General features: G+C 44.5%; 1 protein-coding gene across 1 annotated transcript in view; it reads right to left on the bottom strand.

Moving 5' to 3' along the window:
• Positions 1-26,212, bottom strand: part of dis3l2 (DIS3 like 3'-5' exoribonuclease 2) — a 178,458-nt gene that overhangs the window by 81,190 nt on the left and 71,056 nt on the right. Inside the window, exons 8-12 of the mRNA XM_055646207.1 lie at positions 21,739-21,986; positions 20,211-20,384; positions 17,732-17,811; positions 14,008-14,120; positions 7,961-8,068 (exon numbers count right to left, since the gene is read on the bottom strand). Coding sequence (XP_055502182.1) covers positions 7,961-8,068; positions 14,008-14,120; positions 17,732-17,811; positions 20,211-20,384; positions 21,739-21,986 — 723 coding nt within the window. The remainder of the gene's footprint in view (positions 1-7,960; positions 8,069-14,007; positions 14,121-17,731; positions 17,812-20,210; positions 20,385-21,738; positions 21,987-26,212) is intronic.

Below are 26,212 nucleotides of genomic sequence, written 5' to 3'. Positions count from 1 at the left end.
CTGCCATAGCATGAAGCGCAAGGCAGACCAAGATGGAAAGCTTGCATTATCAGTTAACAACCAGACATGTTCAACTACAGAAAGGCCTATTTATTGTGCAGCATTAAAAAGAGTTGCCTTGTGGCCTCAAAGTTAGACTTGTGTTTTTATAAACAGGTAATCAGGTTTCTTGTGCTGCAGATGGCAACTGCAAACTTCATCTGGAAACACTGGCATTGATGAAGTATCTTAACACCATTCCTTTCAGCTTGGAAAGTGAAGCGAATCAGATTCTGAACAGCATGAAACTATCAGTTCCAGCTAATAATAATAAGAAAATAGATATTTTGGACAGCCTCAGATACCTGGAACTAGCGGCAAGGAAGGAAATAGTGCAATTTAATATCTTACAATATCTCCTGCCTACCGAGTATAACAAAGAAAACAGCAAAACAGAGGTGCGTTGCAGAGTTACTACAGATGTGGTGGATGACGAGATTCTCTACAAAGAATCCAAAGGTTAAGGTCAACAAATAATTTTGTTAATATCTGTTGCCTTGCTTCCCAGAGCAATGGCATCGAAGGAAAATCAACCCACCACAATGTCACCAGCAAAGCTGAACTACCAATGTACAGGAGATATTCATCAATAGACAATAGGTGCAGGAGTAGGCCATTCGGCCCTTCGAGCCAGCACCGCCATTCAATGTGATCATGGCTGATCATCCACAATCAGTATCCCGTTCCTGCCTTCTGCCCATATCCCCTGACTCCACTATCTTTAAGAGCCCTATCTAACTCTCTCTTGAAAGTATCCAGAGAACCGGCCTCCACTGCCTTCTGAGGCAGAAAATTCCACATTCACAACTCTCTGTGTGAAAAAGTGTTTCCTCATCTCCGTTTTAAATAGCTTACCCCTTATTCTTAACTGTGGCCCCTGGTTCTGGACTCCCCCAACATCGGGAACATGTTTCCTGCCTCTAGCATGTCCAAAGCCTTAATAATCTTAAGTTTCAATAAGATCCCCTCTCATCCTTCTAAATTCCAGTGTATACAAGCCCAGCCGCTCATTCTCTCATCATATGAGAGTCCCGCCATCCCGGGAATTAATCTTGTGAACCTACGCTGCACTCCCTCAATAGCAAGAAGGTCCTTCCTCAAATTTGGAGATCAAAACTGCACACAATACTCCAAGTGTGGTCTCACTAGGGCCCTGAAATATCTAACAAAATGTAGCCTTCCCCATTTCCGACATTTCCCTACAATTTCTAGACCTCACTATCTCCATCACAGGTGATAGACTACTGACCGACATCCACTATAAACCCACTGACTCCCGTGGCTATCTGGACTACACTTCTTCCCACCCTGTTTCCTGTGAGGACTCCATCCCCTACTCCCAATTCCTCCGTCTATGCCGCATCTGCACCCAGGATGAGGTGTTTCACACCAGGGCATCGGAGATGTCCTCATTCTTCAGGGAACGGGGGTTCCCCTCTTCTACTATAGATGAGGCTCTCACCAGGGTCTCTTCTATACCCCGTAACTCTACTCTCACTCCCCATCCCCCCACTCGTAACAAGGGCCGAGCCCCCTTGTCCTCACCTTCCACCCTACCAGCCGTCACATACATTTTCGGGCACCTCCAACGTGATCCCACCACCGGCCACATCTTCCCATCTCCTCCCGTCTGCTATCCGCAGACACCGCTCCCCCTCCGGAATTCCCTGGTCAATTCGTCCATTCTCACCCAAACCACCCACTCTCCTGGCACTTTCCCTTGCAACCGCAGGAAATGCTACACTTGTCGCTTTACCTCCCCCCTTGACTCCATTCAAGGACCCAAGCGGTCTTTCCAGGTGCGGCAGAGGTTCACCTGCATCTCCTCCAACCTCATCTATTGCATCCGCTGCTCTAGGTGTCCGCTGCTCTACATCGGTGAGACCAAGCGTAGGCGTGGCGATCGCTTTGTCGAACACCTCCGCTCGGTTCGCAATAACCAACTTGATCTCCCGGTGTCTCAGCACTTCAACTCCCCCTCCCATTCTGAATCCGACCTTTCTGTCCTGGGCCACCTCCATGGCCAGAGTGAGGACCACCGTAAATTGGAGGAGCATCACCTCATATTTTGCTTGGGCAGTTTACACCCCAGCGGTATGAACATTGACTTCTCTAATTTCAGGTAGTCCCTGCTTTCTCCTCCCCTTCCCAGCTCTCCCTCAGCCCATTGTCTGCGCCTCTTCCTTTCTTCTTCCTGCCCCCCCCACCCTCACATCAGTCTGAAGAAGGGTCTCGACCCGAAATGCTGCCTATTTCCTTCGCTCCATAGATGCTGCCTCACCCGCTGAGTTTCTCCAGCATTTTTGTCTACCTTTGATTTTCCAGCATCTGCAGTTCCTTCTTAAACCTTCCATTTAACAGACTGCTGTGGAAACACATCCATCTTTCATTGAACAACAGTGTTAGCCAGAAAAAGTGACTTAACAATCAGGCTGACGTGAGATTTAAAAATGTAATTACAGTTAATCGCAGCCTCTTGATGGTACCTACACCCAAATGCTCAGAAAAGTTCAAAATTACAGGTGGAGGGACCACATCACCAACGCCCAGCTCTATGGGGAGATTTCACCTATGACTGAGAAGATCAGGTGGAGAAGGATGAGGCTTGCTGGTCACTGCCACCGCCACCCAGAAATGCCAGCAAACAAGGTTGCGCTGTAGGAACCCACCCATGGAAGACGCGGCCCGGGACGGCCTATCAAGACAATGCTGAAGACGTTAATGGAAGACGCATATGTAGAGGCAAAAGAGGAGCTTGCCAGCTGCATGGAGGACTGAGATGTGTGGTGCGTCCGTCACCATGCGCGACGGAAACGAGCACCACTGCGTCACTAATGTTTTCAACGATGACGAATTAATGAATAATCACATGATTTGAAGAAGTGTTAATCGTGGTTTTAATACTTGGACTGTTCGACATTTAAGGAATTCGATAACAGACCTGAATAAATACGCCAGGGCAGTCGTCATCACAACCCTACCTCAGCAGCAAAGTGCTTTGCATTCTGGATCCATGTACATCGGCTTGCACTATTGTGGTCAGAGACACAATAATCAAATATCAAAACTTTTGGAAGTCCCATGGAAAGTGCTGTGCTTGCACAATCACTAAAGAACATTTGAAATTCTCTTTGGTCAAAGCCGAAGCGAGTTTACCAGTTAGTGTAACCCCGCCAGTGCCGCAGTCCTTGGTCTCTGCCTTTCTAATTCAGTTCTGTTGTGCATCTCCAAAGTCCTTCACCCCACCACCAGTGAAACCAATCAAATAGATCAATAACACAATGCTAATCTTCTACAAATGAGAAAGAGAATATTGATGATGCAGGAAGAAGGCAAGGCGGTCAAAACCGGAATGCATCTATTCTCCACCTACTCCTTGTTGGATCTATGTCCAAGCAGATAACCAGGCATAGAGATAAGTTGACATTCACAATTCCCCATGCAGGGGCAATGACTAAACTTGGTCTTGTGCCATCCATCATCACCAAAGGCAAATACGATCCAAAACTCAATCGGAGAAGCCAAGTCTGATCCAACGTGGTCTTTTTCTGCATTTCTTTTTTTTCCATTGCTCCCTCTCCCTCCTTTCTCCCTACAATCCTCACCACCCCTTACTCTGCCAGAAGTTCAAGGCAAGTTGCTGATGGGGGCAAGGAGGGAAGCAGAGATGAAAGAACATGAGAAAAGTCCAAGACACAAGCAGTAAGCCAGATGCAGCACCTGGGGAAATATTATGGACCAACTATTTTGAATTGTACAGCAGTTATTCTCTAGTTTGCCAATGGACATTGTATGACTTGTCTGCTCACTTTGGTTTTGAACACATTGGACAAGTTATCAAAAGCAATGGCAAATTGCTCTCGATAGCTTATTATATTTACTCAAGCTTTCTCAGCATTTAATTATCATACCAACCATAACATTCTATTCTATTAAAGGACAACCATATTCAGTCCCAGTCTCTTCAGATTATATTGAGCCTTTGAGGTAAAGCACTGTGTGTTCACTTTTTGTCAACCAGCATCTGCCCTTTCTTGTGTATAACATTATTTGTATCCGTGGCAGTTGATTGTCGCTCCCTTCAGTTTCCCAGGGGTCGGGACTGGACTGGAGTTGGGAGGGAAAGGTGGGAGATGGGGGGAGGGGGAGGGGGGGAAGAACAAATATATGAAAAAAACAAAAATGGACAGCAGAGATGTCTTTGCGATACCGCTACAATAATCGGACTATTGGTACGCTGCTGTTTCCCTGACTACGGTCATGTGAAATGACTCTTGTACATATAATATACCGACGATGTCTGGCAGTGAATTTTACTCTCTCAAATCCGTAGAGATACGAAAAGCTGGAGTAACTCAGTGGGTCAGACAGCATCTCTGGAGAAATGGACTAGGCGACTGCAGACTGAAGAAGGGTCTCGACCCGAAATCTCGCCCATTTCTTTTCTCCAGAGATGCTGCCTGTCCCGTTGAGTTACCCCAGTTTTTTTAGCCTATCTTTGGTTTAAACCAGCATATGCAGTTCCTTCCTGCACCTCTCAAATCTGTGCCATTATTCAGTACTCCAATTTTTGTTTTATTTTACTAATTCTGGATAATATCGCCTTGTTCGTTTGTTGTACGCCTCTACCCCACCCCTGGTGCTTTAAGTGCATTTGTTTTTTCTTTTACCCCCGGGAGGAAAAAAAATCAAATCCAGGAGTTCATCTGGAGCAGTTCTCGGATATAACAGCGAATGAAGAGAAATTGGCGGGTTATCTAGAAATTAATCCTTAAAGAGAGTGTAACTCGTTGGATAAATGAGATCGTCACTAGGCAGCATCTCTCCCTCTCCGTCCCGTTCCGACTCCCTGGGAAACTGAAGGGAGCGACAATCAACTGCCACGGATACAAATAATGTTATACACAAGAAAGGGCAGATGCTGGTTGACAAAAAGTGAACACACAGTGCTGGAGTAACACAAAGATGCAGCAGAATTTTGGAAACGTCATCCCGTCACCCATTCCTTCTCTCCAAAGATGCTGCCTGTCCCGCGAGTGCCCACGGTAGACTCACGAGTCACTACGGTAAACTCACGGGCTACTACGTTCTTACAACGAGTTTAAAAGTTTAAAATTTTTACTTCAAGAGTAAATTTGACTCGTGGAAATCTTTCATCATGTTGAAAGCTTTTCACGAGTTAACAAGTTTCTCGAGTACCTGCCGTTAGCGTTACGAGTTCCGACGTTCCCGCTACATTAATTCTACGTGATTACCACGAGTTTGATTTGTTTTAAACTCGGGATCACTCATGGGTGGACTCGCACCGCGAGACAGGGGTTTTAGCAATTAACGATTAAATTAATGGTTTATACTGAAATGTGGGAGCACGATTAAAACTTGATACAAAATTTAGTCATTTATTGATAGACTGGTCAGTACAATAGAAAAGTTGCAAATAGAATTTGATCCAGCGGAATGAGGCAATGCATAGGACAGCAACATGGCAAGAGAATACACAATGAGCAAAAAAAAGTGGAACGTGAACCCCGAGTCCACTGGTCCTTAAAGATTGCAGGAAAGGTCAATAATGTAGTTTAGAAGGCACAGGGAGGGCTTACTTTATTAGGCGAGAAAGGGAATACGAGAGGTTATGCTGGAATCAAAGCTGGGCCACAGCTTGAGTACTGCATGCACACTGCAGGAAAGATGTGGGTTCATTATATAAGGGATGCACGTAGCTGTTGCCAGGACTAGAAAATGGTTGCCATGACGAAAGATTGAACCATTTGGGGTTGTGAGCTTTGGAGGAAAGGAGACTTGACTGGGGTGCATTGTGGAGTAAGTTACCAGCAGAAGGTTTAGATGGGAGATGAGGAAAATGATTTTCACCAGAGGGTGGTAAGGGTTCAGAATTCACAGCATAAATGGAAATCCTCAGCACGTGAAGTAATACTGGGATAGGTATGTGGAGAGCTGTAACCTGCAGGGCAGAATTCCGAGCAGAGGATGTGGCGGGCAGGGCATGGACATAAAGCTGCAGCAAGTTAAAATTCCATTGTTCCGGTTCACATCCGGTCCATCGACAAATCACCAAATGGTCTCCGCTGAGTCATACATTTTATACGATTGATTTTTACAAGAACTAACTCAGGGAGTACCTGCGGTCATGAATTTCAGTTGTGCAGAGCCAAATCTAAATCTAATGCCAAATTTTTATTCTTTTTCTAGATAATAGTAGAGCTTTGGGAAATGCTCCAGGCACGTGTAGCAGACAACAATCCCTTCATGTGGATCCATACTTGTATTCAGTTAATGTGGAGGTCAACTCATTAAAAATGATAAATAGTGCAGAACATTATCAGGGCCAAGGGACTTACAGGATTCATTCTCATCACTTTAGAAGGCATGAAATGAATTTCCCAGATTTTTTTTCACATTGGCCTGGATCTTTAATCTAGCTTTTCACTTCTCCCAGCATGTCACATGGTTTAGAAAGGGATGCATATCTTATGACACACGAGGTCTTACAATCATCTGGGATAACTGGTCTTTCCCTTCTGTTACTGTTTGTTATGCCATTGTAACTTGATTGCTCATGTTTGTATGGTCCTCTGATGCACATACAGCGTTAAGGAGCAGCTTACAGAAACAAATATGTGTATTTTATCATCAGTTAATTCCTCTCCATGACAAATTGAATGCTACTCTTTTTCTCATATTTAAACAAATTGATTGTAACGCATTGCCATACTTCTTGATTGGAATGCCATTGTTAGGAAATACAGAGCTAGTTGTGCCTCCCAAGAATAATGAAACTGCAATACAATTAACACACTCAATTGCTCAGCAGGAGATAAAACATGCATTGCCACATTCCATCTCTCTACAGAACATGAGAAGAGCTTTCTCTCCACTCCTCAGGGACTCTGTCTCAGTTGGGAAGCACATTAACAACATATGTAAATTAGCACAGTAGCCTCAGTCACCAACCACAATCCTCATTAACCGTTTCTTGGGCAGCACGTTTTCTGGGGGACAGCAAATCATTTCGTAGGAATTTAATGTTACCTTTGATTTTTGCAAAGCATACGATTGACAGATTTGAAAACTTCATGAACCAAGGTAATATAATGACGTTAATTGTGATAAATATTTAACATTGAACTTATCATGAGCAAAACAGAAAATTCTGGAGTAACTCAGCAGATCAGGCAGCAGCTCTGGAAAACATGGAGAAACTCTGGAGAACAATGAGAAACATGGAGAAACAACATTTTGGATCAGACATCTGCAGTTCGCTGTTTCTCCATCTAATTTATCTTACTGTTGGTCTAATTGAAGGATTTTCTTGAATTCAGAACGGAAATTTTCTGACATTTTGGAATTTTATTACAGGTTACGAGAAATCAAACAAAGGACAGGAGACACTGAAACTGCAGATGCTGGAATCTTGAGTAAAACAAAAAGTGCTGGAGTAACTCTGTGTCAGGCTGAAGAAGGGTCACCACACAAAACGTTACCTATCCATTCCATGCACAGATGCTGTCTAACCCCACTGAGTTACAACAGCACTTTTATGTTTTTGGCAATCAATCTAATTGATCTAATGGCAGTATGGACAGAATGGGCCAAATGGCCTTATCCAGATCATGAGAAAATATAAACTTCACATGTTGAAAGCAGAAACATTTTAACTTTTCAGCAGGTCATATTGAAGAAACCATACTGTAAAAACATTTGCTAAATAATTGCCTCAAATAACAGCAGAATGTTTTTTAATCTTTTGCTTACTATTGGTACAATTTCAATGTTTCTTCATTTAGAATGTCAATGGCCATCTCACACGTGCTCCTCGAATGTGACTGCTAGACCAACAATACCACCCCCACAGTCAGACACAAGATTCTCGTCTCATTTAATTCAATGAATGATAAACTACCTTTCCTTGAGGAGTCAACTTCCAAATGACTGAAAAGGCTAACTTGTCTTGCATTGGATTCAAGCTGCAGAGTTCTTCACAGAGAAGTCTTGGAAGCATTGGGATAACCTGTGTTAAAATATTATAAAAGGAAGGCAAAATTAAGACAAGTGTTAAATGTTTTAAAGATGTTCTGTGAGACCACATGTCCTGACTTACGGACTAAAGGTCTGTACTTATTTTAGGAACCAAGAGAGATAAAGTTAATTTTGCACCTCCTTTATCCGTACTACTCAGTGACACTACACATTATCCTGCAAATGATCATCTACAATGTTCACACATTTTTATTTCCTCGTGTAACATCAAAATACCATAACTTTATACACCGCTGTAAACATAAGGAAATGACTGTCATTTGCCACCTCCTGACCACGTTCATTGAGATGACATTATTCTGGATCAGTAACAGCCACTTACTCAATGAACAGCAGCATCTCAACAGGCACTGGATAGTTTTAAATGGGCCAGATTATTTTACCCATTTACCTCAGACAATTTGTTCATGCTATTTATTAAAAATCCCCAACAGGAATCAGTTTCTAAGTTGTTGAACTGTTAAACTGGAAAAGGTAATTCGAATGACCCACTGAACAAAAAGCTTCAGCCTTTTGAAATAAATGAAATAATCTCAAGGTGAAGGTAGACAAAAGTGCTGGAGAAACTCAGCAGGTGCAGCAGCATCTATGGAGCGAAGGAAATAGGCAACGTTTCGGGCCGAAACCCTTCTTCAGATTGAGGTGAAACGTGTTGAGTTCTCACACTGTTGTAGATCCAACATACACCAGCTTCACAATTACTGTCTTTTTATACATGTGTGGCAAAAACGGGAAAGCAGACTATTATCTAAATGGTGGCCAATTGGGAAAGGGGGAGATGCAGCGAGACCTGGGTGTCATGGTACACCAGTCATTGAAGGTAGGCATGCAGGTGCAGCAGGCAGTAAAGAAAGCGAATGGTATGTTAGCTTTCATTGCAAAAGGATTTGAGTATAGGAGCAGGGAGGTTCTACTGCAGTTGTACAGGGTCTTATTTAAGAGGGAGTTAGATGTGGCCCTTGTGGCTAAGGGGATCAGGGGGTATGGAGAGAAGGCAGGTACGGGATACTGAGTTGGATGATCAGCCATGATCATATTGAATGGCGGTGCAGGCTCGAAGGGCCGAATGGCCTACTCCTGCACCTAATTTCTATGTTTCTATGTTTCTAAATTACATTTCCAGACTACAATATTTCGAAAGACTAAAGTTGTGATGTTTGGTGGACTGTGTGGGGTGGGAGGACCCGTTGCTCCTCCGGTGCAGAAGGTGGCCAGCAGAGGACAAAGAGAGATGTTTTAGATATAGTTTATCCTGTCTGTAAACAGTGTGTGTGCAGCCATTTTTGAGTTGTCTTGCTGCCAGTATTGAGTAAAGCATTAAAGACTTCTGTTGTAAATTGAAGACTCTCAAGTTTTGTGCAGACCTAGAAAACGAACACGAAAGTGGTGTCAGACGTGGGATACTTCGGATTGCATTCAAAGACCCAGATAAGAGCCTATTTTTTGATTAAAAAAAAAATATATTTTTTTTAAATATACATATATAAATATATATATATATTTTTTAGTTCTGTAGTGTACTCAAACTAACATGTCTCGGCAATTCGATCATTTCGATCCCGAGCGAGAAAAGTGGTTGTCGTATTTAATGCGAGCTGAGCTATATTTTGAAAGTATGGCAATTACGACTGACCAGAGGAAGAAGGCTCTTTTGTGTTCATTACTGTCTCCAGAAACTTTTGCACTGCTTCAAAATTTACTTACAGAAGAAGTAACTGAAGCCTAATATGCTGAAATCACAACGGCTTTGCAGCTGCATCGCGAAGAAAGTCAAAATTTCCTCAGAGCTCGCCTTGATTTCTACAGGACGGTGCAACAGGAAGGGCAATCGATTACCGAATTTCTTGCCGAACTTCACACCAAGGCAAAGGCATGTGATTTTAAAACTCAATGCTGCGAAAAGTGCCAAGACAATGCGTTGCGGGATAGACTGGTCATGGGCTGCAGGCACGCATTCATCCAGCAGGCGATTCTCAAGGAATCGGACGCCTCATTGAAGAATGTGCTGCAGTGTGCTAAGATGGCCGAGCTGCTGAGTAAAGAACTGCACAAAATGGTAGGCGAAACATCGTCAAAGCTCCATCTGAAGGTGCATACAGTTCGTCGAAATCGTCCACAATGCTAGAAACCACTTGATCGACCCAGAGCAAATCAGGAGAAGGTGGGGGCACTTTCAGAAGAGCCGTTCCCCTGTGGGATGAGGATCGAAACCCGGCTCGTCTGCTCATCATTACCGTGAGTGCCCATATATCAAGTCCATTTATTATGCTCCAAGGTCAACTCCAGGCAATGTGTTAATCCGTAGGAAAGCTGAGAAAGGGCAAGAAAGCGCAAAACACAGTTGAACAAATGGCGGAGACCATTCCTTTTGAAGTGCTCGGTGTCCCATGACCACCGACAAGCCGAGGATTTTGCTGCGGGTCTCGAACGACGATCTACAGTTCCAGGTGGACATTGATGCGGCTGTGTCGCTAGTGGGTCAGGACATCTGGGAGAGGATCGGATCGCCGAAACTGAAACAGGTCAACATCCGCCTTTTTGGATGCGGACGACAGCCTATTCCCACGAAAGACAAATGCACTGTCGCCGTTTCCTGCAATGGTATGACACAGATGTTGCCGCTGATCGTCGTTGGTAAAGAAGGTACATCCCTGTCAGGCACGTGCCGTCAGGGTAGGCAAGATAGGCACTGCCTACCCTGACTAAAATTATAAAATGGTAATTACTGAATAGAATTAGTAAAGGCATGGGAGAATTATGCCTAAGACATCGATCTCTTAGGTATGCATAAATCTCCATGCCTTTCATCCGCAGCACTTGTAACCTTTGAAGGTCTGTGCAGCCCACGCGCCGTCAGCGCTTCTTCAAACTGTCAATTTCAAGCAGGGCCGAGGGCGGGCGGATAGGAGGGTGGGAGGAGACAGCTAGAGGGTTAAGGAAGGGGAGGAGACAGCAAGGGCTAGCAAAATTGGGTGAATTCAATGTTAATGCCATCCGTGAAGGGACAGGTGTTGCATTTCTTGCGGTTGCAACGGAAAGTACCCGGGGAGGGGGTGGTGCGGGAGGGAAGGGAAGAATTGACAAGGGAGTTGCGGAGGGAGCGGTCTTTGCGGAAGGCAGACATGGGGGGAGATGGGAAGATGTGGCGAGTGGTGGGGTCACGTTGGAGATGGCGGAAATGGCTGAGGATTATGTGTTGTATTTGCGATACAGTTGGCGCGTGGCCTCAGCTTTGTCTCGTCTCCAACGCACCCCCTCCTCGTGGAACCCCCCTCGTAAAGTCCCGGCTCTGGAACTCTTTATCCAGAACTGCCGCCGCGACGTCAACCGCCTCAACTTCACTCCCTTGTCTCACTCTAATCTTTCCCCCTCTGAACGCACTGCCATTGAATCACTCCGCAAAAACCCAGATTGGGTCATCAAACCAGCTGACAAGGGAGGTGCCGTGGTAGTCTGGCGCGACGATCTCTACAAAGCTGAGCCCACGCGCCAACTCTCGGACACCTCCTCCTACTTACCCTTGGACCATGACCCCACTGACGAGCACCAGGCCACCATTTCTAGCACCATCACCGACTTCAATTCCCACGCCCTGGCCGACCAAGCTTCCAACCTCATCGTTCCCCAGCCCCGCACGGCCCGTTTTTACCTTCTCCCCAAAATCCACAAACCCGGCTCTCCCGTCAGACCCATTGTCTCTGCGTGTTCGTGCCCCACCGAACTCATCTCCACATACCTTGACTCCATCCTATCCCCCTTGGTCAAATCCCTTCCTACCTATGTTCTAGACACCTCAGACACTCTCCGCCGCCTCCACGCATTCCACTCTCTAGGCCCTCACCCCCTCATCTTCACCATGGAGTCAAGTCACTATACACCTCCATCCCCCACCAGGATGGCCTCAAAGCCCTCCGGTTCTTCCTCGACCAGAGGAGCAACCTATACCCAGCCACTGATACTCTTCTCCGCTTAGCGGAGTTGGTCCTCACCCTCAACAACTTTACATTTGACTGCTCCCATTTCCTCCAAACACAAGGCGTAACTATGGGCACATGCATGGGCCCCAGCTACGCCTGCCTCTTTGTCGGGTTTGTTGAACAATCCTTGTTCAATACGTACCAGGGCCCCATCCCCGACCTCTATCTCCGTTACATTGACGACTGCTTTGGGGCCACCTCCTGCACCTACACACAACTGACTGACTTCATCCACTTCACCACCAACTTCCACGCGGCACTCCAATACACCTGGACCATGTCCGACACTTCCCTACCATTCCTTGACCTCACCACCTCCATCGCAGGGGACAGACTCCTGACCGACATACATTACAAACCCACTGACTCACATGGCTATCTGGACTACACGTCTTCCCACCCTGCCCCCTGTAAAGACTCCATCCCCTACTCCCAATTCCTCCGCCTACGCCGCATCTGTTCCCAGGATGAGACATTCCATACCAGGGCATCAGAAATGTCCTCGTTCTTCAGGGAACGGGGATTCCCCTCCGCCACCATAGATGAAGCTCACAACAGGGTCTCATCCATACCCCGTAACACTACTCTCTTTCCCCATCCCCGCACTCGCAACAAGGGCAGAGTCCCTCTGGTCCTCACCTTTCACCCCACCAGCCGGCAAATACAACACATAATCCTCCGCCATTTCCGCCACCTCCAACGTGACCCCACCACTCGCCACATCTTCCCATCTCCCCCCCATGTATGCCTTCCGCAAAGACCGCTCCCTCCGCAACTCCCTTGTCAATTCTTCCCTTCCCTCCCACACCACCCCCTCCCCGGGTACCTTCCGTTGCAACCGCAAGAAATGCAACACCTGTCCCTTCACCTCCCCCCTCGACTCCATTCAAGGACCCAAGCAATCGCTCCAGGTGCGACAAAGGTTCACCTGCATCTCCTCCAACCTCATCTACTGCATCCTCTGCTCTAGGTGTCAGCTGATTTACATCGGGGAGACTAAGCGTAGGTTGGGCGATCGTTTCGCCGAACACCTCCGCTCAGTCCGCAATAACCAACCTGACCTCCCGGTGGCTCAGCACTTCAACTCCCCCTCCCATTCCCAATCCGACCTCTCTGTCCTGGGTCTCCTCCATTGCCAGAGTGAGCAACAGCGGAAATTGGAGGAACAGCACCTCATATTCCGCCTGGGGACCTTGCGTCCGGATGGTATTAACATTGAATTCTCCCAATTTTGCTAGCCCTTGCTGTCTCCTCCCCTTCCTTAACCCTCTAGCTGTCTCCTCCCACCCTCCTATCCGCCCGCCCTCGGGCTCCTCCTCCTCCCCTTTTCCTTCCTTCTCCCCTCCCATCCCCCATCAGTCTGAAGAAGGGTTTCGGCCCGAAACGTCGCCTATTTCCTTCGCTCCATAGATGCTGCTGCACCCGCTGAGTTTCTCCTGCAATTTTGTGTACCTTCGATCTTCCAGCATCTGCAATTCCTTCTTGAACAACAGCGCGATTGAGGTTACTTGGCTGGAGTTGGAGTTTAACCACTCAAAAATGTTGATGCATTAGAGTTCAAGCCTTTCACTACACCTAAGTACACGTAACAATAAACTAAACTCTACTGAAGTAGAGGTTGGGAAGATGCTTCTATTTACAGGTGGGACTGAAAATAAGGCCCAGAAGCATAAGATGGTCACCAATAAATACCAAAGGGAATTCAAAAGGAACTTATCTAACCAGAGTGGTTTGAATATGTAATTTGAAGCTAGAGAGGATGACGGAGGCAAAGCTGATGATGGGGTTGAGGTGAACCTGGGTGGCAGATATCCACAAGGTCATCCATTCTAAATGTAGATCTGATCCCTGTCATCAGAAAACTATTGTGTAGTTTGAATCTTAAACCACTTGCAGGTTCTATAGAGCAGAGGTTAACCTTCATGTACATTACCTTCTGAACCATGTAGACACTGGTTGCCCTCTTGCTGGCGATATCATCAACAGCAGTCCCTTCACGGACAAAGTAGCTCACATCTGCAATGTGCACTCCCACTTCCATGTTTCCTTTCAATAAAAGATGACAAATATTAACTGCTACTGCTCATTACTGATAAATAATAGAATAATTAAATCTACAAATTATGTTTGTAATCATAGAGTCATAGAGTATGGAATAGGCTCATCCACTGCATCCCAGGGTACTTAAGGTGGTGGCTCTAGAAATCGTGGACGCATTGGCAATCATTTTCCAATGTTCTATAGATTCAGAATCAGTTCCTGTGATTGGAGGGTAGGTAATGTTATCCCACTTTTTAAGAAAGGAGGGAGAGAGAAAACAGGGAATTATAGACCAGTTAGCTTGACATTGGTGGTGCGGAAGATGCTGGAGTCAATTATAAAAGTTGAAATAGTGGCACATTTGGATAGCAGTAACAGGATCGGTCCGAGTCAGCATGGATTTACGAAGGGGAAATCATGCTCGACTAATTTTCTGGAATTTTTGGAGGATGTAATTAGGAAAATGGACAAGGGGGAGCTAGTGGATGTAGTGTACCTGGACTTTCAGAAAGCTTTTGATAAGGTTCCACAGAGGAGATTAGTGGGCAAAATTAGAACACATGGTATTGGGGGTATGGTACTGACATGGATAGAAAATTGGATGGCAGCCAGGAAACAAGGAATAGGGATTAACGGGTCCCTTTCAGAATGGCAGGCAGCGACTAGTGGGGTACCGCAAGGCTCGATGCTGGGACCACAGCTATTTACAATATACATTAATGATTTAGATGAAGGGATTAAAGTAACATTAGCAAATTTGCAGTGTGGCAGTGTGAACTGTGAGGAAGATGCCATGAGGATGCAGGGTGACTTGGGCAGTTTAGGGGAGTGGGCAGATGCATGGCAGATGCAGTTTAATGTGGATAAATGTGAGGTTATCCACTTTAGTGGCAAGAACAGGAAGGCAGGTTATTATCTGAATGGTGTCGTTAGGAAAAGGGGAATTACAACGAGATCTGGGGGATCCTTGTACATCAGTCACTGAAAGTAAGCATGCAGGTACAGCAGGCGGTGAAGAAAGCTAATGGCATGTTGGCGTTCATAACAAGAGGAGTTGAGTATAGGAGCAAAGAGGTCCTTCTGCAGTTGTACAGGGCCCTAGTGAGACCATACCTGGAGTATTGTGTGCAGTTTTGATCCCCTAATTTGAGGAAGGACATTCTTGCTATTGAGGGAGTGCAGCGCAGGTTCATGAGGTTAATTCCCGGGATGGCTGGACTGTCATATGTTGAAAGAATGGAGCGAATGGGCTTGTATACACTGGAATTTAGAAAGATAAGAGGGGATTGAAACATCCCCTCTTATTGAAACTTATTGAAACATATAAGATTATTAAGGAATTGGACAGGCTAGTGGCAGGAAACATGTTCCCGATGTTTGGGGAGTCCAGAACCAGGGGCCACAGTTTAAGAATAAGGGGTAGACCAATTAAAACGGAGACGAGGAAAAACTTTTTCACCCAGAGAGTTGTGAATCTGTGGAATTCTCTGCCTCAGAAGGCAGTGGAGGCCGATTCTCTCGATGCTTTCAAGAGAGAGTTAGATAGAGCTCTTAAAGATAGCGAAGTCAAGGGATATGGGGAGAAGGCAGATTGTGGATGATCAGCCATGATCACATTGAATGGCGATGCTGGCTCGAAGGGACATCTTTCCTATAACATGGTGCCCAAAACTGAACACAATATTCTAAATGTGACCTCACCAATGTCTTATACAACTGCAACATGACCTCTCAATCTCTATACTCAATAATCTGACTGATGAAGGTTATACCAGACGTTGGTGAATTGTTACAGACTAGACGATTGACACATACATAGCCTCCTCTATATAGTCAAGACCAAACACAGACTGGTCGATCGTTTTGGCTCAACACTTCCGGTCCGTCCTGACCGATGCGATTTCCCGGTTCCCAAACTTTTTTAACTGCCCTTCCCATTTCCACATTGACCTCTCTGTCCTGGGTCTCCTCCACTGTCAGAATGAGGCCAGATGCAAATTGAAGGAACAGCACCTCATATTTCGCTTGTGCAGCTCACAACCCTGCGGTATGAACATTAATTTCTCTAATTTCAAGTGACCCCTGCATTCGCTCTCTCCCTCCCTCCCTCCCTCCCACTCTAGTCATCCTACTGCTTCCAATCTTCACATCCTTGTATCCCTTCGTTATCACCTCTTCCCCAGCCAACAACGGGCCAATGTGGGCTCCACCCCTCCTTGGTGATCTGTTGCCGGCTCTGCTTTGTTCTGGCCTTTTGTTACCTCCTGTACCCTTTCCTCTACTTTCATTCTAAAGAGGGGTCATGATCCAAAACGTCACCAATCCGTTTTCTCCAGAGACGCTGCCTGACTAGCCGAGTTACACCAGCACTTTGTGGCTATCTACTAACACTTCAGTTTATTCACTTCACTTCTGTAACACTTCAGTTTATTTTAGTCTTGTCTTCTTTGAGAAATGGATCTAACATATCCTTTTCTCCAAAACTCAAGCATAACGTTAACACATTAAGTAGTTTCTTAAGTATTTTGAGTTAAATCTTTCATGGTTTCTTTCACTGTTCTGTACATCTCATTAACTTGTCCTAAAGATTCTAGACTAATAGTAGGAAGCAGTCTGAAGTTTCCTCTGTGACTGCTGGCCAAGAGGCCTCATTAAACTTTGAGGGCTAGGATCCTATAGGTATATGACTTGTTTTAAACTTGCAAAACCAATATATATGATTTATCTGATGAAAAGATCATTTGACTGGAAAGGTCACCTCTGTTGGTCTGTAATAAAAATGTAATGTTAAGATCTTGCTAAATAACAGTAGATCAGTGCATTCATGATTATGAATCACTTAGGCCATTCGTTGTCCATGATTTTCAGTGCAATATTACTAGGCAGGACAGAGAACAAGTTGTCAACAACATCAATAACTCCAAGAGGATATCAGCTTCATGTTAGTGACAAATTTTATCCTCTGACTCACTGTTGGCAATCTTGCAGGAAATCAACTAACTTGTTGTAATAGCAATAATCATCGTGGCTGGACCACTCATCGTTTGACAGCATGGAAATAAAAGTTTTTTTTTAATTTGCCTGTGACAAATGTAATATTTTCCATCATATATAGTCAGCCGTGAGCTAAATTACCAAAGTACATTTATTTACAGCATGAGACTCAGGAAAGAGAAAAATCAGTCATGATCTGGAACAATATCAGACTCATGGTGACTTTGATAGGACACACCCTTAATGTGTCTGGGCTTGCAGATGGCGACTGACCTGCAATCCTTTCTTGCATCTTAAATTTCATATTTGTGATTAATCACATCTGATTTTTCCCCGTTTTGGCTGCATTTACACATTCAGAGACTTCTGAGATAACAATGACTGCTAAAAGATAGTTTATGTAAAATTGTGGAGAGCCAAAGTCTGCAACGCAACAAAAGGCAGAGTCCAGGGAAGATCATAGTTGCTGAGGTTAGTGTTATAACGGCCGACACAAGGGGCAGTTTAAAAATGCGTCCTCTTCCTGTTTTATAACTTTATATAATGTTTAATTTAAAAAAATATAAAGCAGCAATATTTTATAACATAATTTCAAAAAGATACAAGTAACAAAAGGAGCATACCATCAGGGAGCTCGTGGCAAGACAGTGCATCATCCAAATCTCTTGCAGTTACTGGATCAATGGTGAAGATGCATTCCTTCCTGTGAAGAAAATGGCAAACTTTACATTGTCTTACAGAAACTGTTAACTTTCCAATGAAAGTTATATCGGATTTTGTTGGATAGTAATGACAAGTTACTGATTTGAAAGAAAAAAAGAGCCCCAGAATCCACTCCACATCCATTATCACACAGAATCTGATTTCAAGCCGCTTCCATTATTATTAACACCTATGACCAGAGATTCTGTCAGAGGCAAGTTTAGAAAAGCATGTCAAAGGCAGAAAGAGAGGAAGAGACACAGAGAGAATTACAGAGACAATGTATAAGGCCTTGGCAGCTGAAACATGGTTGCCATTGGCAAAATTATAAGGAATGCTCAAGCCTGGAATTGGAGTGGACGGATAGAGTGCAATGTTGGACGCCTGGAGGTTAGTTGGGGTAGGGGGCAAAGTCATGAGTAGGTTTGCAATGTAAATTATTATTTTTAAATTCTAGCACTGTGTATGTGGGAAATAATCAAGCAAAGGGAAGATTGGTGAACAGGAATGGGTGCGGCTCCAATGCAGCAGAGCTTTGGAAGACCTCTGGTTGTCAGAGCATAGATCGAGGATGGGCATCCGGCAGTGTCCTGTGAGACCTCAGTCAAATGGGAAGTGTTAATGAGCAGAGGAGCTGAGAGAGTAACCAGTTTGGGTGTCATTTTGGAAGTGGAAATGAGCAACTTTGGGTCATGAAGTGGTGCATCCTTATTTAAAAATGACTGACACCAGTGTTTGAAAACATCTGGAAGTGAAGTCTGCTTTTGGGAGTGAAAACATTGCCAATATTTAGTTTGAAGCAATTTCAGTTCAACTGTACTTAACCTTGAAGAAACAGAGATGGAATCAACAAGTTTAGTTTAGTTTAGACATACAGCACGGAAACAGGCCATTTGGCCTACCAAGTCTGCGCGACCAGCAATCCCCGCACATTAATACTATCCTACACTCTAGGGACAATTTACCATTTTACCAAGAAAATTAGCCTACAAATCTGTGGGAGAATAGTGGGAATCGGAAATTGGAGTGTGGGAGGAAACCAGAGCACCCAGAGAAAACCCACTCAGGTTACGGGGAGAACGTACATACTACATGCAGACAGCAACCGTAGTCAGGATCAAACCCGGGTCTCTGGCACTGTAAGGCAACAGCTCTACCGCTGCAAGACCGGGCTGCCCGTGGGAACTGCATGTGTGGCACTGGATCGGATCGTCCAGGGGAGTGCCACAGTTCCTCTTGCAAATGTCACCAAGTCCAGCATTCTCATGTGTACATCTACAAATAAAGTTCCAACTGTTTGCTATTGTTTTTCCAATTGCAGGAGTATATGCGTTCTTCCATTTTCTTAACTAATTATTCCAGCTAAGATTGATTCAATATCTCTCACCACCATTCTTCAAAATCCAAATGTTCAGAATTACCGCATTTCCCGGCAATGACGACGCATCTGCGTTGAAGACGCACCTCACCACCTCCACCGATTGCACCTGTGCCGAAGGACTGGCTGGCTGGTAGGCCGGCAGAAGGCACTGAGGTGGCAGCCGGTTCTGCTGTCCGGTCCCGGCGGGCGCTCGCAGCCACCTGAGCTACTTCCCTCCCCGGCCACAATGCAGTGGCTCCTCGCCCAGTGCGCCGCGTCAGTGATGAGTGAATGAGTGAGTTGCTGGCTTGATCTCCGACTCCCCTCCTTCTCAACGCTCCTGCCCTCCCCGCAACTTTACCCCTGGCGGCCCAGCCAAGTTTACTACTTTGTGCAGCCCAGGCCATGCTGACCCGGGCCAGATTCCCCACAAGCTGTGGAAAGGAACTCCCCCCCCCACCCCCCTTTAAAAAATAGCATCTTGGACGCCGGGAAATACGGTAAGTATTCTAATGAACAAGATATTTTGAAAATGCAGCAGAGTAATAATTTGACAAACATATAGAAATGTGTTTAAGGTTTAACAAAACATCTCAGTAAACCAGTGTCATTTTTATTTAGCCAGCAAGCTTTCAGCAAAAGAATCCAATTGACCAAGAACGAAGCAAAATCATTACCTTTAATAACTATGCAACATCAACAAATTCACTGTGCAAGAACTGTTCCATAGGAACGTGAGTTGCAATACTGTAAAATTACTATTAATCCATATAATAAACAGTAAAATTAAGAATTAAAACATATATCATGTATTAGAAATTCTTATTTTGGGTTCATCGTTAGATTATTGCTGACAGTGAGGTGCATTCATTTCCCCCAAGATTCCATGAACTACATCATTATATACCGTCCCTCACCCAAATAAGCTACTTCCAAGGATGCCCAAAAGGAAACATCTAGCTTCAAACGCAAACAAAATGCATAAATCAAAACACTTTAACTACACACAAGGTTAAAATTTACTTTGGACAGAGACTTACCGTAAATCTTTACGATGTCTGAACTCTTCATTTGGGATGGTCCATGGGAAGGATTTTGGTAAACAGTCCAGAACGTCAGCAGAGAAATCAGAGAAATCCACATCATATTCGATGAGAATGCCTTCAGTTTCAGGTTCAATTTCACCAGCTTGTCCCAGACTTCTGGACAAATACCTGTTTACACACAAACCCCATGCAACTAAGTTTGTGCACAGCTTTTGACATGCACATTTGATGTATTTCCAAGTCATTTTTAAAGTCTCTTCCCATAACAGATTTGCCATCAGGCAAAAGATATAGAAATGTGAAAACACACACCTCCAGATTCAGTTTATTTCCAGCTGTTATCGGGCAACTGAATTATTCGACCACAACCAGAGAGCAGTGCTGAACTACTATCTACCTCTTTGATGTCCCTCGAACTATCCTTGATCGGACTATTCTTGCTTTACCTTGCACTAAACATTATTCCCTTATCGTGTATATATACGTTGTAAATGGATCGATTATAATCATGTATTGTCTTTCTGCTGACTGGAAAGCACGCAACTAAAGCTTTTCACTGTACTTCGGTACACGTGACAATAAACTAAACAGACAGATTTGGCATGAAGAGCTGCCAAACTGATTTAAAATTCTAATTAATGACTAAATAGTCAATTTAATTAGGTCATAGATAATACATTATTGGATTAATTAATATTAATTGCTAATACAAAATATGCTGATTGCGTTCAGTTTAACTACCCTACATCTGGAGTTACCAGAGGAGATAGGAGGGTCTCTCTATTGCCAACTCCTAATTGCCTTTGGAAGGTGGTTGTGAGCTGCTGCCTTCAATAGACTTTCACAGTGTAGGTGGGCAATTTGTCTTTTAATCCAGTGAGGGTGAAGGAACTACACTCTATTTATAGATTAATATGGCCCATGATTTGAAAGGAAATTTGGAGGTGGCATCTGCTGTCCTTGGCTTTGATAGCAGAAGGTTAGAGCGGGTTGTTTCCACTTGAATGGTATTGAGCTACATGAGTAGTGCAGCCACACACACCCAGGCAAGGTGAGAGTCATGTCATGCCTCACTTATTGTCACGGTTTTGCTCTGTGTGGGGACAGATGGCTTCATTAACCAAGGACCTCCCTATGATGGTGAGAACCACATTGTTGAAGCAGATGTATGCACAAGGAGAAACTCCTCCAGTGGCATCGCAGGCATGAGATAATGACGTCCATCTTCCTTTCACTTGCCTGGATGTATGCTGCTCCAACCACACACAAGTACCTCAATTGAAGTAATGTAATACAAGCACAAATGTGTAGCACATATTTCATCCGTTTATCAGATCCTCAAATTGTCATTTTCATTAAGAATTAAAAATCTAATATGATGCTGATGTATTTAACATTAAATAACTAAAATATATTTGAATTCCAATATTTAAACGGCATGTTTTAGGCACAGTCACAGAAAACAATGTTAATTAGTTAATTATTCAAAATTGGTACACATTTATAAACAAAGTGTTCATACCCATCTGCAAAATTGCAATCATCTCTCCAGTCTACGATGCGGCAAATAAACAGGGTGCTTCCATAATCTCCAGGCCTAGCCATGAAATCTTCTGGACAATATTCTATTGGTACCAAGATTCTAGGTACTCTGTGATCAACTGGTGAAAAGATAGTGAACTCCTTGTAGAGGTCACTATTTTTATCAGTTAGTGGCTTGATGAATCCTGTCACAGCTCTCGAATGTTTCTTCTCCACAATGTAAACCACCTGCATTTATGAAAATACCAATATTAACAACATTCTACAATTCTCATTAAACCTGCTAAACATTCAAAGGATCACTTGTGAACATAAATCAATTGCATATACAGTGCCATCCATAATGTTTGGGATAAAAACCCATCATTTATTTATTTGCCTCTGTACTCCATAATTTGAGATTTGTAATAGAAAAAAATCACTGGTGGCTAAAGTGTACATTGTCAGATTTTAACAAAGGCAATTTTAAATACATTTTTGGTTTCACCACGTAGAAATTACAGCAGTGTTTATACATAGTCCTCACATTTCAGGGCACCATAAATTTTGGGACACATGGCTTCACGGGTGTTTGTAATTGGTCAGGTGTGTTTAATTGCCCCCTTAATGCAGGTATATGAGAGCTCTCAGCACCTTGTCTTTCCTCCAATCTTTCCATCACATTTGGAAACTTTTATTGCTGTTTATCAACATGAGGATCAAAGGTGTGCCAATGAAAATCAAAGAAGCCATTATGAGACTGAGAAACAAGAATAAAACTGGTTAGAGACATTAAACAAACCTTAGGCTTACCAAAATCAACTGTTTGGAACATCATTAAAAATAGAGTACTGGTGAGCTTACTAATCGTAAAGGGACTGGCAGGCCAAGGAAGACCTCCACAGCCGATAACAGAAGAATTCTCTCTATAATAAAGAAAAATCCCCAAACACCTGTCTGACAGATCAGATACACTCTTCAGGAATCAGGTGTAGATTTGTCAATGACCACTGTCCACAGAAGACTTCATGAACAAAAAGATTTGGGGGGGGGAAGGGGAGTCAGTCTACCCTATGACAGAAGGGGGAGGAATTGTACAGTTTGATAGCCAAAGGGAAGAAGGATCTCCTGTAGCGTTCTGTACTACATCTTGGTGGAACCAGTCTGTTGCTGAAGGTGCTCCTCAGTGACTAGTGTGTCATGGAGGGGGTGAGCTGCATTGTCCTAGATTTCAGCACATATAGGCTCTAAGCAATTACGGGTTGGTCTTTGAACAAGCTTTGCTGGCCTTTTCTCCAGGGTGGAAATGTCAAAGACTAGATGGCACAACTTTAAGGTGAAAGAAGCAAAATTTAAAGGGGACTAGACCAAGTGCCCCCAATGCAATATTCCACCACTCACCCATAGCCCCTAACTGCGCAGGTGCAGCTGACAGGTTCCTGTTGGGGTGCCAGAGATCCCCGTTGTGACGTGGGTCACAGCATCCCACAGCCAACTGTGCAGGGGCGGCCGGCAAGTGAGAGCGCGAATGCAACGTTTTTAACATTTAAAATGCAATTATTTGTAAAATATAAGATCAATGTGAACGCATCTCACTCTCCCTCTTCAGTCCCCTATTCCCCCCCTCCATTATCCTCCTTCTCCCCACCCTCCACCAACCTACCTCTGCTTTCTCCCCCTCACCCCCTCCCTCCCCACCTCTCTCGTCCCCCTCCCCTCCTCCATTATCTCACCACCCCTCTTCCTACCCCTATCCTCCTTCATTCCTCCTCATCCCCCAGCACTCCCTCCCCTCCTTTTCACCCTTCCTCTTCTTTCCCCCTCTCCTCTTCCCCCTATCCCACCTCCCCACTCTCCCTCCTCACCTCCCCCACCCTCCTCTCCCACTATCCGCCACTCCCTACCTCCCCACTCCACCCCTCCTCTCCCTCCCTACCCTCTCCTCACCTCCCCAGGATCTCGATGTAAACCACCGCCGGCCCTGTTTTCTCCACCACGTCGGCGATGAAGTTGTACTTGATGTGTGGGCTGGCAGGGGGGACGGGCCGAGTGGCCTAGAACCAGGGGAGGGAGAGGCCAAGGCCTAGTCCATACCCTGGGTCTTGCTCCTCTCCCTCCCCGTGTGCCCGCAGCAGCAGTACCGCTGCCCCCAGACCCAGCCTCAGCACCGCGGTCATTTCAAATCTCGCAAGCGAGGACTGCGCTCACACGGGAGACTTTGTTATTTTTAAATGAAACATCCCCCTATCCCCGCCCCACACCCCACAATAAAAATCGCGATTTTTCTTTAAAATAAACTAAACACAATGTTAGCTGTTAATGAAAACCGAAGAATTTGATTAAAACTGATTTTTTTTAAAATAGTGACTTTTTTATGTAAATGAGATTCGGGATCCCATTGTGACGTCATTGTAACGTGGCTGACGGGCAGGGCAAGTGGAAAAGTGGTTTGAAAAGTGTTATTTGTAAAGTTTAAAATGTCAATAACTTGAAAAAAATAACATCATTCCGAACCGTTTCATTTTCATCCCAGGACAATGGTGTGTCAGGTGGGCGAAAAACTGTAGCGCAATCGTGTAAGTTTTGGCGGGTTTTCGGGATATCACATCCACGCACCCACGCATACAAACAAACAAGATGAGAGTTTGTGTAATATATAGATAGTTATGCACGCCAAGTTTTTTTTTGAACAGAGTGACAGGTGCCTGGAACACACTATCAGGGTTGCAGGTGGATGGAGTCAGATATCATTGTAGTATTTAAGAGGCTTTTAGATAGACACATTGATTATGCAGGGAATGGAAGGATATGGATCACGAGCCGGCAGTTGAAACAAGTTTTGCTCAGCAGCATGTACAGGAAAGAACTGCAGATGCTGGTTTGAATCGAAGGTAAACACAAAATGCTGGAGTAACTCAGCAGGGCAGGCAGCATCTCTGGAGAGAAGGAATGGGTATAAAGAAGGGTCTCGACCCGAAACGTCATCCATTCCTTCTCTTCAGAAATGCTCCCCTTTCCGCTGAGTTCCTCCAGCATTTTGTGTCTTGCTTGGCATCGTGTTCAGCACAGACAATGTGGGCTGAAGGACCTGCACCAGTGCTGTACTTTTCTATGTTCTATGTTTGAGAAAAACTGAACTAGAAGATTAGAATAGAATAGAATAGAATAGTTTCTTTATTGTCATTGTAACATGGGCCATGTACAACGAAATTTAAAATGTCAGCCAGTCAGTGCAGCATTCAAACATTTCTAAAGCTAACGAAACATCCACGGTAAAATAATAAAGATAAGCAAATAAATAAAAATCACAGACAAAGCACGCATACACACCCAACCCTCCATCCTTCTGTCGATTTCACCGTTACCACAGTCCCTTAGTCTGTATCGCCCCTGCGTTCCTTGGCGGCCACATTTAGTGCTTTTATAGCAGTGGGGTAAAAACTGTTTTGTAGTCTATTTGTCCTTGTCCTTGTGGATCTGTACCGTCTGCCTGACGGCAACAGTTCAAACAGGGAGTGTCCGGGGTGGGAGATGTCCTTTATTATATTCTGGGTTTTTTTGGTGCAGCGGGAACTGTGTAGGTCCTCCAAGGTAAGGAGGGGGCAGCCGACAATCCTCTGGGCGTTGTCAATGGCCCTCTGGAGCGCTTTCCTCTGAGCCACTGTGCAGCTGGTGTACCACACGCATACACAGTATGTTAGTATGCTCTCAATGGAGCACCGATAAAAGGACAGCAGCAGCCTCTGAGATGTTGTTCTTCCTGAGCACCCGCAGGAAGTGCAGTCTCTGCTGGACCTTTTTCAGCAGCGCAGTGGTGTTCATGCTCCACGTCAGGTCCTCCTCAATGTGGATTCCCAGGAAGCGGAAATCCGCCACCCTCTCTACACAGTCCCCTCTGATGGTCAGTGGTACCATGTCCGTTCAAAATCAAAATCAAAAACCCTATCTTCCCTCAATCACTGTCGTAAATTATGGATCAGCGACTGGATAATGTGATTTAGTGATGTATGTTGGAAGACATATTTTTCATAATAGCCCCTAGTACCACCTGACACTACCATGAGGTATTCCCATTAATATAAATTGAACAGACTGTTCCATATTTTTGGTTCAATTGAGATTTTACATAATTGTAATGCCGTTCCAACACTGAGCAAGTTGCTCATCTGTCTCATTCACCCTGCCCATAACTTTCTAATGTTTAAACACTTCTAATATATCGTCATTCTGTGGTCCTAAAGATGACAAAACATGGCAGAGCCTGCAATGACAGTGAAGACACAGCCCCAAATCACCCCTCACAGCTCTGGAGACAAGTGAAGAAACCCTCGACTTTACCGGCAATAAATTTCTCTGGGATTCAGAATTTAAAACAAAGATTAAAATCGAAGTAAATCAAAGTTTGTTAAAAATACATAAATAACTAAAAACATAGCACAAAGACAAAATAAACACAGAAAAAGCATGCATGTGGA

Source organism: Leucoraja erinacea, chromosome 14, assembly GCF_028641065.1.
Source record: "Leucoraja erinacea ecotype New England chromosome 14, Leri_hhj_1, whole genome shotgun sequence".
Lineage (NCBI taxonomy): Eukaryota > Metazoa > Chordata > Chondrichthyes > Rajiformes > Rajidae > Leucoraja > Leucoraja erinaceus.
This window is presented reverse-complemented; position numbering and strand designations above follow the sequence as displayed.